Source organism: Dreissena polymorpha, chromosome 15, assembly GCF_020536995.1.
Source record: "Dreissena polymorpha isolate Duluth1 chromosome 15, UMN_Dpol_1.0, whole genome shotgun sequence".
Lineage (NCBI taxonomy): Eukaryota > Metazoa > Mollusca > Bivalvia > Myida > Dreissenidae > Dreissena > Dreissena polymorpha.
In genome coordinates, this window is record NC_068369.1 from 1,899,201 (window position 1) to 1,918,379 (window position 19,179).

At 32.9% G+C, this 19,179-nt stretch overlaps 2 protein-coding genes across 2 annotated transcripts in view; one reads left to right on the top strand and one right to left on the bottom strand.

The window, feature by feature from the left end:
- Positions 1-19,179, bottom strand: part of LOC127860496 (helicase with zinc finger domain 2-like) — a 268,978-nt gene that overhangs the window by 114,518 nt on the left and 135,281 nt on the right. The window lies entirely within an intron of this gene.
- Positions 764-12,642, top strand: LOC127860771 (uncharacterized). The gene is made up of 8 exons (XM_052399047.1): positions 764-936; positions 5,690-5,740; positions 5,981-6,016; positions 7,127-7,605; positions 8,851-9,086; positions 10,411-10,465; positions 11,912-12,025; positions 12,541-12,642. Exons 3-8 carry the CDS (start codon positions 5,998-6,000, stop codon positions 12,640-12,642), a joined length of 1,005 nt encoding a protein of 334 aa, XP_052255007.1. The 5' UTR covers positions 764-936; positions 5,690-5,740; positions 5,981-5,997.

Genomic DNA, 19,179 nt, shown 5'->3' on the forward strand with positions numbered 1-19,179 from the left:
TGATATGGTTAGAATCTGTAGAGGATCTTCTTTACAACGGTACCATTATAATTAATATCGGACGAATAATAATAAAGTTATAACCATTTATATCGGTTCCGGGTTTTCTTTACGGCATTTGCGTGTGTAAAAAAACCGTTAAAACAGGCCGACTTTGTCCGCGATTTACAGGCCGACTACGACCCTGCCATAAAATATTTTGATATATTTAGAATCTGTAGAAGATCTTCTTTACAACGGTACCATTATAATTAATATCGGACGAATAATAATAAAGTTATAACCATTTATATCGGTTCCGGGTTTTTCTTTACGGCATTTGCGTGTGTAAAAAAACCGTTAAAACAGGCCGACTTTGTCCGCGATTTACAGGCCGACTACGACCCTGCCATAAAATATTTTGATATATTTAGAATCTGTAGAAGATCTTCTTTACAACGGTACCATTATAATTAATATCGGTCGAATAATAATGAAGTTATAACCATTTATATCGGTTCCGGGTTTTACCTAAAAGATTTCCGGGTTTTCCGGATATTTCCGGGTTTTATACCTCCCCGTTTTTGATTGGTTGGCTGAAAGGGAGCTAGTCAACTCGTACCTTAGTCAACTCGTACCTTCGGTCAACTCGTACCCGATTTGGTCAACTCGTACCCGATTTTTGGTCAACTCGTACCCCCACAAGTCAACTCGTACCCGAATTGGTCAACACGTACCCTCCTAAAAATTATTTATACTAGATTTTCGGCTGAACTCGGATTTTCCTTTACATTCAGCGCCATTTTCAAAGTAAACAAACAAATCGTGATCCGAAATCTGACAATCATGGTGTGGTTCTTTGAACGAGAGTCCAAGAAGCTTCGGCTACGTAATGAAGGAAATGACCGTGGTGAAGTGGTGAACATTTCAGCAGGCAAGAAGCTGTCATTTATTGACGTAAGTTTGATGCTAGTTATACAGTATCATAAATTCATATTTTTCCCTTTCAATCTTTCCTCTTTCCATACTGAAATTAATTACTATAATTCCCATAGATTTGGCCACCACCTTATTTTGGAAATAATGACATATTTCTGATACAATTTGAGTTATTTAACTTAACTACCACACAGATGTTGGGTTTTTGGTAACAACATGACTGTGAACTTTAGATTTTATTTTGCCTTTGGAAAAAATAAAATGATGACTGATGTACAAATTTAGCAAAATTTTCTACACAATCATGCTGTGTGCCAATAATTCAGAAATCGTTCACTTTTTAACAATATGTATGTGTTGATTATTCTATAAGAATATTAATTTGATGATTTGTATCGATTTTTTCAAACGCTGAATGTTTTCCTATAAAAATACTGACTGAACAGATTGATAGAAAAGATATGAATCTGGGTCCATTCGCCCTAAATTCAGTTCACCCTTATTTCCATTCGCCCTAAATCCTGTTCGCCCTGCTCCGTTCACCCTATATTTTATTATCAAAGCAGGCAGCAATAAATATAGCGAAATTTGTTATCTTTTTAAAATTTTATTATATTAATTAATGACAACTTACGGTACCAACTTGCTTAAATGTGTGAAAAATCAAGAAGGCGCTTTTTAACTTGTAAGCGTGTTTGTTAAAAAGCTGTCAAATCCAAGTATTTTTCACTAATTGCTTATTATATTAATTAATGAAAACTTAAGGTAAAAACGTGCTTACCTGTGTGAAAAATCAACTGTTTATACGTCAATATGCAAATGATGCTATAGAACAGAACGACAGAACAAGTTTATTTACGACTTGTACAATAAGTACATAATCATTACATAAATACATATATTACAAACATAATATAAAGTCACAGTGGACAAAAAAGAAGCACATTCAATTTAACAATTACATAACTATAAGAGGATGAACTGATGTTTAATTATAAGTAATAGCAGTTCTATGAGAAAGTGCTAATTTAATATAAAGAGCTAGGTTTTTCAGAACATTCTTACAACTAGTATTTAACAAGTCAATGAATTTAATAACACTCGGATTAAGACAATAGTATCGTTTGATATATTTTTGTCTAATATCATTGGACATATAAGTACAAAATGATATTCGTCTTCCAAATCATGCATATCACAATATGTACAATAACGTTCATTTCTTTCAACTCTATTTACACCATATCTACCAGTATGAATACGCAATGGGTGAGAACACATTCTTATTTTGCTTATAAAAAATCTAAGGTTACTAGGCAATATATTTAAATATGCTTCATACTCAAAATTTACTTTAAGATTTACATACAAAGTTAACACACCATTATTATCCTTGTCGACATGCCATAATTGTATGAAATTATCAATCACTCTCTGTTTAAACACTGGTATAAATGATATACTACTGACACAAAATGGATCATTCCAAACATAGTTAAAACCGTACTGAAATAACAAATTTTTAACCTTAGTTAACCAATTGTTTTTGCCATTATTACAATCAACTAGGCACATATTATACACTTCTTTGAGAATAATATTGTCAGTTTGAAGTAAACGAAACAAATATTTAATTATCTTAACATATCTGACAATATACAATGGGTAACGTGCCGATTCGCCATATACAGCAGCATTTGAAGTTCTGATATTTACATTAAGTATCCTTTTACAAAACTTTAGGTGAACCCTTTCAATAACTTTAGATTTACCGTAGCCCCAAATCTCTGCCGCATAACATAAGGTAGATTCAACAAAAGAGTCAAACAATTGACAAAGTAGTTTTGGCTTCAATTTATATTTGTTACACTTAATCAATAAAACATTCAAAGCTTTAAGAGCTTTACCCACTAGTTGTTCTTGGTTCAGTGCAAAATTACCAGTATAATTGAAAACTGTTCCTAAATAATTATAATCATTTAACACTTCCAGTGGGGAGCCATTATATACAAAATTCTCTGATTGCAACAGTCCGCCTCTTTTTCTAAAAACCATAACTTTCGTTTTGTCTTCATTAACATCTAGACTCCATTTAGTACAATAACTATGTAATAAAATTAAACTTCTGTTAATCTCTTCAGGCGAGTTACCAAGAATTACCATATCATCGGCAAATAGCAACAATATCAAGATAATATCATTCAATTCTAAACCACAATTTGTATCTTGTTGTAGAAATAACTCGAAATCATCTATTAACAGAGAAAATAAAATTGGCGAGATTACCTCCCTTGACGTAAGCCAACAGCCTACAAAATATATAACCATAATTTATATGATTTTTATCCAAAATGGCTGGAAAAACCCCTGCCCAAATAATGCTTTTGTCGATTAAATTCTTCCCAATTTGGAAGATTTTTGCGACTCGAAGATTCCCATTTTGCTAGGTACTTTCCCAAATAGACAGAAAAAGGCCTGGGCGCAGACAGTGCTGAAAACCCCCTGGTATCAAGCATTTTGTAAGAATTATGTTCCCCTTTTATACTTTTTTTTTGGACTTCAAACATACCTAAAAATAGAAGACCTGCATACATTGTACACACTGGATTCTGAGCGCAGATATACAACATCTCTTGTTTAAATTTCAGATTCTGCTTTGTTGCCAGACACTCGTGTCCCTAAATTTGGAGAATTTTGATGACGAGGGATCTGAGGTGACACGATCTATGTCACCTTTGCCAAAGAAAGATGGGGTGGCATCTAGAACTAAATTCGTTGCACGTTGGAATTCACTTGGTAAGTTATTTAATTGCTGTAACAAATAATGCTATTCACCCTGAAACAGGGGTTTTCTTTTTTACTGTTCAGTGACCTGTTTGACTGGGGATATGCTTTTCTAAATTTATTTTGTCCATCCAATAAATTGAATTGCGTGTTGCTGTTACGGGTATTTAGGTATTGAGCAGTAGGTGGAGTATGATTCAGTGTTTCAATCAGTTTTCTCTGAAAAACTAAATGATGAATCCTGGTATAGGAGGTTATTCTCATACTTCTGTATAATATATTTAAGTGTGTTCTCCACCACCACAAAGTCCATCTGACTCTGAGGTTTCCAGTGAGTCCGAGAGCGCTTGCACTACTGATAGTCATGCAGAATCTACAACAGATTCAACTGATGACTCTGGTGAGTTATTCTGTTTCTCTAATATTTATGAGAAATTTGAGATTTTAAGCTCACCTGAGAACAAATTCCAAGGTGACCTTTTGTGATGGCCTTTTGTCTGTGTGCGTTTTAATATTTAGCCTGTTAACACTATAGAGACAGGCACTTAAAGCGCCAGGGCGCCCCTGTGCTTTAATCAATAATTTATTCGATTTGCTCACCAATTTGTGTTGCTGTGGTTTTTCTGAATTTCGGCCCCTGTTATATAAGTTAATATAAGGTGAAAAGCCCTGTTAAGTATATACTTATTTAAAGTTTTTAGTCTGTCTCCATGGTATTTAAGTTCCTGTACCATTTATTTTTATATTGAATTTGTCAGAGATCCTCTTTAGGTGCATATAAACATATGATGTGCAATTCATATACTCTGGTATTGAATATAAAAAATAGTGACAGTTAAATCATCTCTAAGGTCAAGGTGACACTTAGACTTTCAAGCTCATATTTCCGATACTTGGGTTTTGCCCCTTGCTTTATTTTATGAAATTTGACGTAGACAGTAGGGATTGTAAAACAGAAAATGTTTGTTAAAAGTGCTTTGACCCCCTTTTTATGCCCTCTACAAACGGTGTATAATTTTTGAACTGTCGGTCTGGCTGTCTGTCCGTCAGTCACACTTTTGGTGTCCTCTCTCTAATTCAAGTTGTTCTCATCCAATCTTCACCAAACTTAGTCAAAAGTTGTATCTAGATAATGTCTAGGCCAAGTTTAAACATGGGCCGTGCCGGTCAAAAAACTAGGTCACTTAGTGCTTTTTAAACATTCAGCATGGTGTCCGCTCTCTCATTCAAGAAGTTTAAATCCGATCTTCGCCAAACTTGGCCACATGTTTATCTAGATAATGTTTAGACCATGTTCGAATATGGGCCATGCAGGCCCAAAAACTACATCACAGGGTCAAAACTAGGTAAGGAAGTCACTTAGTGCGTTTTAAACATTCAGCAGGGTGTCCGCTCTCTATTTCAAGTAGTTTTCATCCGATCTTCAGTTAACTTGGTTACAAGTTTTATCTAGATGATCTCTAGGCAAAGTTCAAACATGGTCCATGCCCGGCTGAAAACTAGGTCATGCGTTTTAAACATTCAGCATGGTGTCAGCTCTCTAATGCAAGTACTTTTCATTGTTTCTTCACCAAACTTGGTCACAAGTTTTATCTAGATGATCTCTAGACCAAGTTCCAACATGGGCTGTGCCTGGCCAAAAACTTGGTCACGGGGTCACTAAGTGTGTCGATGTATGTCTCAAAAACATTAACACAATTATGCTTTTATTTAGTGACAAAGTTACAGTTGGGGGCATCCGTGTCGTGTGGACACATTTCTTGTTTTCTATTCCTTTGTTAAAAAGATTGTCATTCTGTTGGAAATTTGGATTTTAACAGGTATCTTTTAATTTTAGGGTGAAAATGTCAAATATGAGAAGCAGAAAACTTGATGTGTTAAATCATAAACGTGAATTAATAGTTGGCTATTAGTTTTATATTCTCAAAATGTGCTGTTAGTGTCTGGAGAATTTTCCAGTTTTTTTAGTTGCCATTTTTTCTTACAGGTTTTGATGGTGTTGCTGAGTGTAAGAAAACATCATGCATCGGTCTTTCAGGTATACTGCAATTGACATCCAGGAAAAAAGACATTGAAAGTTAAATTATTGTACTGTGATGGTTATCAAATTATTTAAGCTTATGTACCTATCAAAATCCACCCTATTTTGTTGGCCCAGAGCTGTGTCCCAGTTACTTTTAAATAAAATGTCAATTTATTTGCATTTATTTATGTTTGGCAGGGGTGTCAATTATTTGAATTTACTTTTAGTACCTTGTTTTTATAATATTTTTTTCAGGTGTGCATGACAAGATTATGAAGGACCATTTTATAGGTAAGATATAAAAATGTGCACAAATTAATTCTCTTCATATTTTTTTTCTCTTCTTTTTAGTATTCAATTAAGGTTATCCTATACATTATGTGTATTTCATTAGCTTGACAAGCAGGCTTGCTTACTGACCCAGGTGTTGGCCTTCGCCATGGTGACAGGTTTCCTGTTGAAGTAAATGTTTATAGGAATGACTTAAGCAATTCTTGTGTAACCCTTAAATGCTATTATTAGTCCCCTATCGATGAAACCGGATAGGGACTTACGGTTTGCGCTCTGTCCCTCAGTCTGTCACACTTTTCTGGAGCCTGCAATAACTTTAAAAGTTCGTCATATTTTTTCATGAAACTTGAATCATAGACAGATGGCAATATGGAGATTATGCACCTCATTTCATTTTATTCCTATGTCAAGAATTCTGGTTGCTATGGCAACAAATAGACTAGAAATATTGCTGAAAATGGTGGATCCTCGGTAGGGGACTTTTATTGCTTGGCAAAAGTCTTGTTTGAGTTGTATCTTGAAAAAAGCGTGAGTGATTGTTTTACCTTGTCTATATCCAATTTCTGTATTGGCACACAACATGAATGAAATTTTTCCATTATATAAAATTTCTCATTTATAGTAATTCTTTATAATTTTTGTTGAATGTCTAATATGGCTATCATAAAAGAAAGTCAATTAAAGTAATTTACTCCCTGTTTGGTTGTTTAACTTCTGAAAATGCAACAATTGGCGTATAAAATCTTCAATATCCAACCAGAGCTCCAGATAATTAAAAAATTATAAATTAAAAAATAATTCATGTGTATTTAGGAATTTGTCATGAATTATAATATGAATGCAAATACACATGTTATCTGGACTTCTGTATCCAACACTTTCACAAATTAAGTGAACTATCTTCTTTTTATTCAAATTTACAATAGCTCTGCCAATTTTATAAATGAAATACATGGAAAAAACGTTGCGCTCACATTAATGTCACCTTTAAACATCTGCATTTGAAAAAGGGAAACATAAGTGTTGTGGTATGTGTAATAATAAATTTATTTACCAGTTTTGATTATTTATCATTATAATTATTTAATTTCTTTAAAAAATATTTTTCAGGAAAAATTGATGTCCATGTGAAAAACTTGATCCCGCCGCATCCTTCAAGAGCAGTGCGTGTAATCAACCATGATCATGTCAGCTTTTTGACGGATTCCTTTGTATCGAACCCCATTGGGCAGATTGTAACGCTTGTTGGAATGGTGGGCCCAGAAGATGACATCAGCCATTTAGATCGTGAAGGTGGAAGCAAGGTTGAAGTCCTGGGTGGCAACCACACGCGGGAGGCGCTGCTGACCCTGCATGCTCGTGGGACCCTGGACAGGGAGACAGTGCAGGTGAACCTGTACAGGGAACTGCCCCAGACAACAGCCCTGTCCATAGGATTCCAGCACAATGCGGTGCTTCAAGAGGGTCGAAAGCAACTAACATTCCTGGACAAAGTGCGGCTCATGCGACATTGCCGTCCGTCGGACCATATGACGAAGAGGCAGATTAATGAGTGGAAGGATGGTCTGGTCGTTGTATTCAGGAGCAAGGTATTATACTGTATAAAATGATATTTTTAATTAGAAATAATAAATCATCAGAAATAGTATTAGGAGGAAAACCCATATTGCCATCTGCCAGTCATAAAAATATATCTTGTCTTCTGAAATTCAAATGTTTGCTCACATTGGGTTTTATTTAATAAAAATAATCATGGGAAATCATTTTTCCAAATATGGGGAAGTTAAACCAAAGCCTAGAGAACAAGACATCATCTGTTTAGTTCACTTTCCTTTTAACCATAGTCTATGACAGGGGTTTTTCTAGTGTTTTTTTTTTTGGAAAAGGAGTCTGGTCGAATTGTTTGTTTTTAGCTTGACTATATATATATATATATAGTGGAGCTATCCTGCTAACCCCGGCGTGGGTGTTACCGTGAGTGTTGGAATCTTAAAGTTTGCGTTCCACCTCAAATATTTTCTATGTCCTTTTTTTGTGTTTGTGTTTGAACAAAATTTAACATTGGCCATAACTTTTGCAATATTGAAGATAGCAACTTGATATTTGGCATGCATGTGTATCTCATGGAGCTGCACATTTTGAGTGGTGAAAGGTCAAGGTCATCCTACAAGGTCAAAGGTCAAATTTATGGGTCAAAATCACTCAAAAGGGGACATAGTGTTTCACAAACACATCCCCTGTTTTTACCTTAAATAGGGAAAAATAAATCCTTTTTGATCCTGGTGAAATGGGGCCTTATTTTGGCCTCAAAAACAAGAGATATTACTTTAAGACAAGATTTGGGGCAGTAAGCATGATAACAATTTTAGTCATAGAATAAATTGCGGGAAGTGATGAATTATATTAATGAATATGCTCAATATCGGTAATAAATAGCTAGGCATTATGCAAATTCTTCTAACTTGTGTCCAAATAAAGTTTACATGGGAAATAATATACCTTTTGACCAGGCGAATAGGTTCTAAAATCACTTTTATTGAACTTAACTTTTCCTTGGAAAATATAAAAATATGTATGGAGTGGAGCTTTGTAGAAGATTTGTGGACATTTTCAAAGTTTCATTAAGGCCTATCATTATCGGCAATGGTGTTCTGTGAAAGAAAGTAAAATACACATGTTCTGTGTAGGTGCTGAATTATTTTGGAAATCTTATTTTACTTTGCCTGATCAGCTTCCCAGAGGCGTAAGAATTGTGATGTTCTTGTCTGTATTTATGTTGCAGATTAATTTTGTATTGGTGTATTGGGTTAAAAATATAAATGTTTATTTTGCAGCGCGGGAAGACCTCAGCCGAGGATAGAAGGCGCCTGTCAGCTGGCTACCAACAACATTTGAACCTAGCCCAGCTTCCTGAAGATGTCTGGTCCATGTTTGTGCAGGCCAGTGACAAAAATGAAAATCTGTCAGAGAAGTTTTTCCGACCGCTCATGAGAATAAACAGCATGGAACTCATACGAAAATGTCTGACAACTCTACTCCATACTGGACAGAAGGAGTTCAGAAAACACGTGTAAGTATTCAGGCCTATTTCGCCTTACGCATCAGGTCTGAATATGGGCCCTATTCCCAATCAAAATGTTTTTTGTTTTTTTTCAAAATTAAAAAAAAAATCCCAATTCAGACTTGCAACAAATTGTAACTAGAAGTTGCATTTTTTTTGTTCCTGCTTATATCCAAAAATTATGCATTACTGGAATGTTACTTCTTTTTAGCCTTGCTTTTATCAACCTTGAAAAAGCTGATAACAGGACACTGTTCCCATTAGTAAAGTGTATATAGTAGTCACAAACAGAAATGTTAATATATTTTTTTTGGTGAGAATTTTTTGGGGGTTACAATAAGTCATTTTTTATCAATATATATATATATATATATATATATATATATATATATATATATCAAGCATATTTGAAATCTCAGTAACACCATTTTTATGAGCCATTTTCACAATTAATTTGTGTTCCCAAAATAGGAAATTTCATGACTTCCAGAATTGCAGTGTGGCATTTCTCCAAAATGTTTAAAAAAAGGCCTGATATTTTGAATTCATAAACTCCCAGCATTTCACAATACTTTAAGATTGTAAATTAATGAAGAACTGCAGTTCATACTTAAACGTGTTTCATTATAAATTACAATTCAAACATCTCAATTTAAAGAAGCTGCTTCATCTGCATGTTTGTCGCTTATGCATGAACTTACTATAATTGTAGGACACTAATTTCTTGGTATTATTGGTTAGCATGATACATGTTAAAAGGATGATTGAAATCTCATTTTGTCTTTTATGTACTAGAATTGGTTTGATGATTATCTGAACTCTTGAAAAGTTGGGTGAAACAAAATTTAAATTATTTGTTTCTTACATCTTGATAGGAGACTGTCACATTTTTATGACACGGTAGGGTGGCATATAGCAGTTGAACTGTCAGTCTGTCTGTCTGTCTGTCTGTCTGTGATTCCGTCTGAAAACTTTAACATTGGTCATAACTTTTGCAATATTGAAGATAGCAACTTAATATTTGGCATGCATGTGTATCTCATGGAGCTACACATTTTGAGTGGTGAAAGGTCAAGGTCATCATTCAAGGTCAAAAACAAAATCCAAGGGAAATAACAAGCTTTAAAGGGATATAATTTCTATTTATCATTTGACAGTACAGATCATTTTCACAAGGGAAGTTATAATTTTAAAGGGATATAATAAAAAAAATATAATTCAATGCGGCGCAGTAGGGGGCATTGTGTGTCTGAAAAACACATCTCTGGTTCTACCTAGCAAGTGCTTCTATTCTGCTAAGCCTTATCGAAATAATTATATTTTTTTATTTCAGAAAGAGCTACATTGATGAGGGTTATGTTAAAAGTAACAAAAATGTTGTCAGCGAAGTAAGTATTTAGTCCTGCACATAAAATATTACCAGTATTCAATTTTATGTATCAGTCATTGATTATCTGAAATCCTATTGTCAAAAATACATGTTTATTATATGTACACTGTACTGTATTCCTATTGTTTTTATAACATAATTTATTAAACATTCTTAAAAATGAACGGATGATAGTAATTTTTTAACTTATTCATTAAATGCTTTATATCGATAAATGTAAACATTGGATCGTAAAAGCTCCAGTACAAAATCAAGAATAAAATTTAAAAAAGAAATAGAACATTGCCCGGACCAGGTTTCAAACCAGTGACCCCTGGAGTCCTGCCAGAGTCCTGAAGTAAAAATGCTTTAGCAAACTGAGCTATTCCGCCGAGTACACATACATATCGTATTTTATACCTTATATAAGCAATCTTCGTAGTTTCACAAAATTTAACGACAAAAACAGAACTCTCCAAATTACAATCGTTTCGCGTTGCAACGCTTTATAATTTTGAAGTTTTAAAATCGTCAAAAGATGCATATAACGGCTATATTAGACCATGGTAAATGTTCAGTATTACTGTTTCCTCACAAATATCATAACTAAAACGAAAATGTGCGATTCTGAAACAATTTTTTTCAATTTTGTCAATTTACCAAAGCGTGAAAAGATCCCTTTAATTGATAAAGTTATGTTAAAGTTTGTAAACTATCTCAAATATTTTCTATGTCCCTTGACATATTGCTTTTATATTTTGCAAACATTTAACCCGAATTATGGGCCTTCTTCAACTTAGAAATCTATGTTCAAATTAGTGTACCACCCCAAGTATTTACATAGTCCATTGACATATTGTTTTTTAGTAGTGACAAGGTGTGGTTTTGTGATCACATGTGTCTGTTGTCTGTGTCAGTCATTCGTCTGTCAACAATTAACTTAAATGACATCCCCTCCAAAGCCACTGGTCCAATTTTTTAATAACTTTATACAAATGATCCTTGGGAGTGAACTACGTGACAGTGTGCTCTTGTGATGGCCCTTTGTCCGTTGATGTCTGTCTGCCCGTCCGTTAACTTTTGACCTAAACAATATATGCTCCTAAACTCCTGGGCCCGATTTTCACACAAATATTCCTTGGATTACCTTTTACCAAATTTGTTTAATAGATTGTTGAAAATATACCTGAACTCAGAATCGTCTATAATGTTCAACTTCTTTAAAACATAAGCAATCAATATGTTTCAATTATGGTCCAATTCCAGTTAGAATATGACTATATTACCTTGGCCTTATTGAATATGATTAGTTATTTCCCCATAATGACTTCCTGTCTTCTGACAGCTCTTGTTTAATTATCTTTTTCCCTGAAATTGGGATTTATTTGTTTACAGAGATTGTTTTTATAATCTTAACAGTACATGTAACAAATCATTAAAAGTATGTAAATCATTTCTGGTATAGGACCTTCAGGTGCTTGTTGAAGTGGACAACAACACTAAGGAAGTGAGCAGCGAAGATGAAATCGCACAGAGTGATGACAATGAGCAGTACAAAGAAAAGTACTTCACTCTTAAGGTACAGGACTCTTGGCATCTAATATTTGATATCCATTCTCAAAAGCCTACCTTCAGGAGCACTTTGTGCTGGATGCACTTAAGGCAGAGGTTATGGCTCTTGTGTTGTGTTAATCTTAATATGTCACCATTATTTCATGATTATATTTCTAGAGCACATTTTGGGTACTCAACACTCTTTTTGTAATTTAGTAATGATAATTGAAACATATATGTATGACATTTCAATATTGTTCAATTGTTTTATTGAACTTGAACAAAATATTTCTTTAAAATTGTGTATTTTCTCAAAGTATTCGGCATGGAGAGTATATACATGTACTGATATTTTGTCCCAGCTGTCGGTAAAATGAACTAGCAGGTAAAACGAACTAGCACCGTAGCTTAATTCTGTTAATGAAGGCATCATCACAACATAAAGTTTTGTAAATTTTGCCCATTCTAGTGCATAACATAATGTTTTAAATTTGAAAAATCATACTTGAAGTATTTTATTTATGCATAATGTATATTCAGGAGGACCATGAAAAGATTCTGTTGAAGCATGCTCAGCTGCTGACTAAGTACCAGCAGGTTCAAAAGCAACTTGATGAGATAAAGGCTGGTAAGGAAGGTTAGTATGTAATCATCTGCTTATATCTGTCCAGTGCTTTTTGTCTAATATGTTAGCTGTAATAGTATATAATCTGCCACAAATTAACCTTGAACAGTGCATTATTAAAAACATTTTTATGATCCGCCTTTCGAAGAATGGTAAAGAGGCATTAAGATTCACCCCTGTGTGTTGGTCCGTGTTGAAAACTATTGGTGATATTGACTTGAAATTGTATAGGCTGAAAGATATCATTGAGGAAGAGCAGTGCCAGAGAACCATAATTATTAATTGCATTTTTTTAGTTACGTGTATTTCTCTTTGTACATTTTATACTTTTTTTCATGAGCATTACTTAAAAGCTATAAAGTGATATTGATTTATTTAATATGCTGATATATATTCGTAATGAGAAATGCAGTCCACAAAAAACATAAATCTACCTTACACACTATTTATTTTCATGCTTGATTTTTTTTCTGGAGTGTACCTTTAAAAGCATGACCCATTTCTGTGACCAGTGCCAATCAGCGGAGCGTCCGTGTCCTATGGACACATTTCTAGTATGCCTATAAATATAAAGGATACATCAGACAATTATCAGTATAAATCTTTTAATGGCCCCGGATCGAATGATAGGGGGTATATTGTTTTTTGCCTGTCTGTCTGTCATTGTATGTGTCTGTCATTGTATGTGTGTGCCTCTCCAAAACTTTAACCTTGGTCAAAACTTTGCAATATTAAAGATAACAACATGATATTTGGCATGCATGTGTATCTCATAGAGCTGCATGTTTTGAGTGCTGAAAGGTCAAGGTCATCCTTTAAGGTCAAATATATGGCTTCAAAGCAGTGAGGTAGTGGGCAAAGTGTTTCACAAACACAGCCCTTTTTATTATAACCAGTTTTATAATAAGGTAAGCATTTAAAATTTGCATTTGACCTTTGTGACAAAGGCTGGTTACTCTATTCAGATTGCAATTAAAGTGAGTCTTAATTAAAAAAATAAAGTGATTACTTTTTTCAGAAAACAGAGGCCTCAAACGACCAAATGACTCCAATGTAAGTATGCAGTAATACTGTATTAAAAGGTTTGACTTGACAATACTTTAATTTAAAAAGTAGTAACAGCTGCGCAAAAGATGATTGGGAGTCTTAACTTGCCAGTCAGAATCTAACAAAACTGCTTGACATTTTGTCGTGATTTTGAGTATTATTTATAACAATGTTGCAACATATATAGGCCAAATGAAAAATAAATGTAAATTATTTATTCATGTTTATTTTATGTCATCTTAATGTTTGGATGTTCTGTATGTATTTCAGTTTAAAAAAGTAGGTTACTTTTACTGTGTTATGATAACCATAAGGTCAAGGTGGTGTATTGGATGTGGTCGCTTAGCTATCGGGTGTTTGTGGGTTTGATCCCTACACGGAGAGCATTCTCATCTCCTCCATAGACACCCAGTTCCAGTTCTTACCAGGAAATGGACTTGGGGAGTGTCAATATAAGCACAATGCTTTCAATGCAACCAATCTAAAAAACAATGTTGAATAAATGTCCTAATGTTTTCCTTTTTCTTGGAAGAAATGTGTGTTTAATATTATTATTATTATTATTATGTAGATAATCAGGAGTGCATTAACAAAGGTTAGTTATAAAAGATATTTTGCAGGGAAAAAATAGTTTCAATAAAACTAAAAATAGTTTATTATTTTGCAGTGTGACATAAGCAAAGGTGATGATGTACAGGCAAAATGGGTTGATGAGGATGGAAATGAAACCTGGTTATCAGCTACAGTGACAAAAGTGTTAAAACATGGTTAGTTTCTTTAATGTACCATTTATTTTTCCCCACGCATAGATTCTTGGAGATTGTTATGGCATTGTCCTTTAATGTTTCAATAAATCGGTTCCCTATTTTGTCAATGGTTCCTTCATTGACTTAAAGTATATTGTATATCTGTTATATAGTTTCGTGAAGTAAATGTGTATAATCATAACACTTTCATGGTTCTTCAAAAAGTTTCCCTAGAATGACTGATCAGTTTGTAGTTGTAATCATTTGATTTAAATTTAGAATTTTTTCAGTTTGATGTGTATAATCAGGCCTCTCCAGGGGTTTACCTAAGGCTGATAGAATGAGAATTTGGAAGGGGCTTAAGCCGGTCCATTAAAAAAAAAAAATTACTTTTATGTGTTTTTTTGTTTACATTGGTTTCGTTCTATTAATTGTTTATACTATGTTATTTTCATGTATGATGCTTGAATATCATAATTTAAATGTAAGCATTTAATTTATGCATGTTTTTTAGAATTTTAATGTAAACATTTTAAAGTTTTTATTACAAATTAATAAATAAAACAAGTCTACATATTTATACCGTATTTCATCTATTACACATGATCATTGGAAATTGTATCTTGCTCAGGAAATTTGTGATTTAGAATTAGGAAAATAGTAGACATGGTTGAATATGATAGGGATTTATATTTGCCTCAGTGAAAGAAGGAAAAGCCCTGATTATGAGCATACTGCTGTCCATAGATATTTAAAATGATCAATGATATTTGTCAGAATGATTTTGCATCAGATTACTTAGATTTGTCATGCAGTATTTGGACAGGTACAAAACAAAGGCAATGATACATGTTCGATAACATTTGCAGTATTTTTCAGATGTGCAAGTACAGTTCCACTGTAATCAGACATTTTGTAGAGTGCCAAGAGATTGTATTAAATAAAGGCATGAACTACATTGATGCTTGGTCAGCCTCTACTAAAGCCAGATAGTTTTTTTCGACCCATATTACAGACATAGTTGTAACCTGCTGTTGAAATAAAGAAATTACAATTTTGCAGATACTTTCTGATCGGTTGTTGTGAACATAGGTATTAGAGTGCTGGGAATTAATGTTATAGATATTATTTATGATATATTATATATTTAATATATATGTGCTGTGCCCCTGTTGATAACTAGTTATTGCCTCGAGTGCTTTAAAAAGAAATGGTATCAACCAATGTGCTAATCTGGTTTTATGATATGTAATTTAACAGTGTTTATTTTAAAAAGGGAATGTCCAATCATTCCCAAAATACGTACGGGAAAATATACTTTTTCATGGCCATTTTGATGTGATTTATTGACATATTTTGGTTGTAAATTAAACAAAAGTAAAACAAAGTCGTTATTCTGATGATTCAAGTATTTTTTTTCAAAGTCAAGCTGATAAGCCAACATAATAGAAAATAATAACAAATTATAAAATCAAATTGATAAGCTGGCGTATCAACTTAAAAACAATCACAATTAAATTCAAAATCAATTTGATAAGCCGGCAAAACAGAAAATATTAAAAATAAATTGAAAAATCAATTAAAAAATCAATTTGATAGACCAGTGTATAATTTCTTTTGAACCATTTACACATACAGAAAATGCATTTGTTAAGCTGGCGTATCATTTCTTTTGGACTATTTTCAAAAAAAGAAAATGTATTTGATAAGCTGGCATATCATTACAACAAGTAACTTAAAATCACATTGCAAGTCAATTTGATAAGCCGGCGTACCATTTTTTTTGTACCGTATCCACAAAAAGGAAAATCAATGGATAAACCGGCGTATCATTACTACAAGTAACTTAAAGTCACATTTTGTCAATTTGATAAGCCAGCGTATCATTTTTTATGTACCATTTACACATAATAAAGCAAATCAATTTGATAAGCTGGCGTATCATTGCTAATGTACCATTTACACATAAAAAAGCAAATCAATTTGATAAGCCCGCATATCATTTCTTATGTACCATTTACACATAAAAAAAGCATATCAATATGATAAGCCGGCGTATCATTTCGTATGTACCATATTCATAAAAAGGAAAATCAATTTGATAAGCCAGCGTATCATTTCTTATGTTCCATTTACACATAAAAAAGCAAATCAATTTGATAAGCCGGCGTATCATTTCTTATGTACCATATACACAAAATAAATAGGAAAATCACTTTGATAAGATGGCTTACCATTACAACAAGTAGCTAAAAGTCAAATTGTTAGTCAATTTGACAAGCCAGCGTATCATTTCTTATGTACCATATGCACAAAAAAGGAAATTCAATTTGATAAGCCAGCGTATCTTTAATACAAGTAACTTAAAGTCACATTGTTAGTAAATTTGATAAGCCAGCGTATCATTTCTTATGTACCATTTACACATAAAAAAGCAAATCAATTTGATAAGCCGGCGTATCATTTCTAATGTACCATTTACACAAAAAAAAATCAAATCAATTTGATAAGCTGGCGTATCATTTCTTAATGTACCATTTTCACAAAAAGGAAAATCAATTTGATAAGCCAGCGTATCATTTCTTATGTACCATTTACACATAAAAAGCAAATCAATTTGATAAGCCGGCGTATCATTTCTTATGTCCCATTTTCACAAAAAGGAAAATCAATTTGATAAGCCCGCGTATCATTTCTTATGTACAATTTACACATAAAAAAGCAAATCAATTTGATAAGCCGGCATATCATTTCCTATGTACCACATACACAAAAAGGAAAATCAATTTGATAAGATGGCTTACCATTACAATAAGTAACTAAAAGTCAGATTGTTAGTCAATTTGATAAGCCGGCGTATCATTTCTTATGTACCATATGCACAAAAAAGGAAATTCAATTTGATAAGCCGGCATATCATTTATACAAGTAACTTTAAGTCACATTGTAAGTAAATTTAATAAGCCGGTGTATCATTTCTTTTGTACCATTTAAACATTAAAAAGCAAATCAATTTGATAAGCCCGCGTATCATTTCTTATGTACCATTTAAACATAAAAAAGCAAATCAATTTGATAAGCCTTCGTATCATTTCCTTTGTACCATATACACAAAAAGGAAAATCAATTTAATAAGATGGCTTACCATTAAAAACAAGTAACTAAAAGCCACATTGTTAGTCAATTTGATAAGCCGGCGTATCATTTCTTATGTACCATATACACAAAAAGGACAATCTCTTTGATAAGATGGCTTACCATTACAACAAGTAACTAAAAGTCAAATTGTTAGTCAATTTGATAAGCCGGTGTATCATTTCTAATGTACCATATGCACATTAAGGAAAATCACTTTGATAAATGGCTTACCATTACAAAAAGTAACTAAAAGTCACATTATACGTCAATTTGATAAGCCAGCATATCATTTCTTTTGTACCATATACACACAAGAAAATTCACTTTGATGAGATGGCTTACCATGACGACAAGTAACTTAAAGTCACAGTGTAAGTAAATTTGATAAGCCGCCGTATCATTTCTTATGTACCACATACAAAAAAAGGAAAATCAATTTGATAAGCCGCGTATCATTACTACAAGTAACTAAAAGTCAGATTGCACCGGTAAGTTAATTTGATATGCCGGCGTATCATTTCTTATGTACCATATACACATAAAGGAAAATCACTTTGATAAGATGGCTTACAATTACAACAAGTATTTAAAAGTCAGATTGTAAGTCAATTTTTGATAAGCCAGCGAATCATTTCTTATGTAACATTAACATTCAAAAAAGGAAATCAATTTGATAAGCCGGCATATCATTTCTTATGTACCATGTGCAACCAAAAAAGGAAAAATAATTTGATAAGGCATTGTATCATTACTACAAGTAACTAAAAAACGCATTGTTACTCAATTTCATAAGCCTGTGAATCATTTGTTATGCACTATATGCACAAAAAGGACAATCAATGATAAGCCGGTCAATCATTACTACAAGAAACATTTAAAATCAATTTGAATAAGCTGGCGTACCAACACCTTTAGTAAACCCAATTCAATAACCGTGGAATCATTTCTAACTGACGATCGAAAGAGCAAAAAACAGTTTGATAAGCCAATGTATCAATTCAATTGACAATACAAAAGAAAAGAAAATTCCTTTCATAAGCCAGTGTATCATTTCTAAGACGAGCCAGCTTAGCATTTCAAGTGAAAAATTTGATCAGAATTAACATAAAATTTATATGCTGGCATTTCATTTCTTATTGTTATATCAAACAAAACGAGACTGAATTTGTAAGTTTGCATATTTATAAAGGACAATTGAAATAAAACTAATGATCAATGCCTGTTTATTATTTTAAATGGATAATTCAAAAACTATAAACTAAACATATCTATGATAGGCTAGATTATCCTGCTTTTAATCAATTGAAAGGAGATAAAAACAATCAATTTGATAAGCTTTCATTTCAAGTGGCCAATTCAAAAAAATACCATCAACCAGGCCTATCATTTCTATATCCTATGTGAATGTTGAATCCTAAACAAAAGTTATTTTGCAGAACTAGTTTGTTTGTAATTACTGCGGCTCTCAATTCATTACCTATAAAACTTTTTGAAGAATCTGGTCTTGCTTGAAAGTGTTTTTTTAATGACATTTGCTATTTCAGAACAATATCAAATTCATCCTCAAGTGTATCAGGAAAACGGATAAAGATAAAAAACATTAATGAGAAATAAAAATAAATA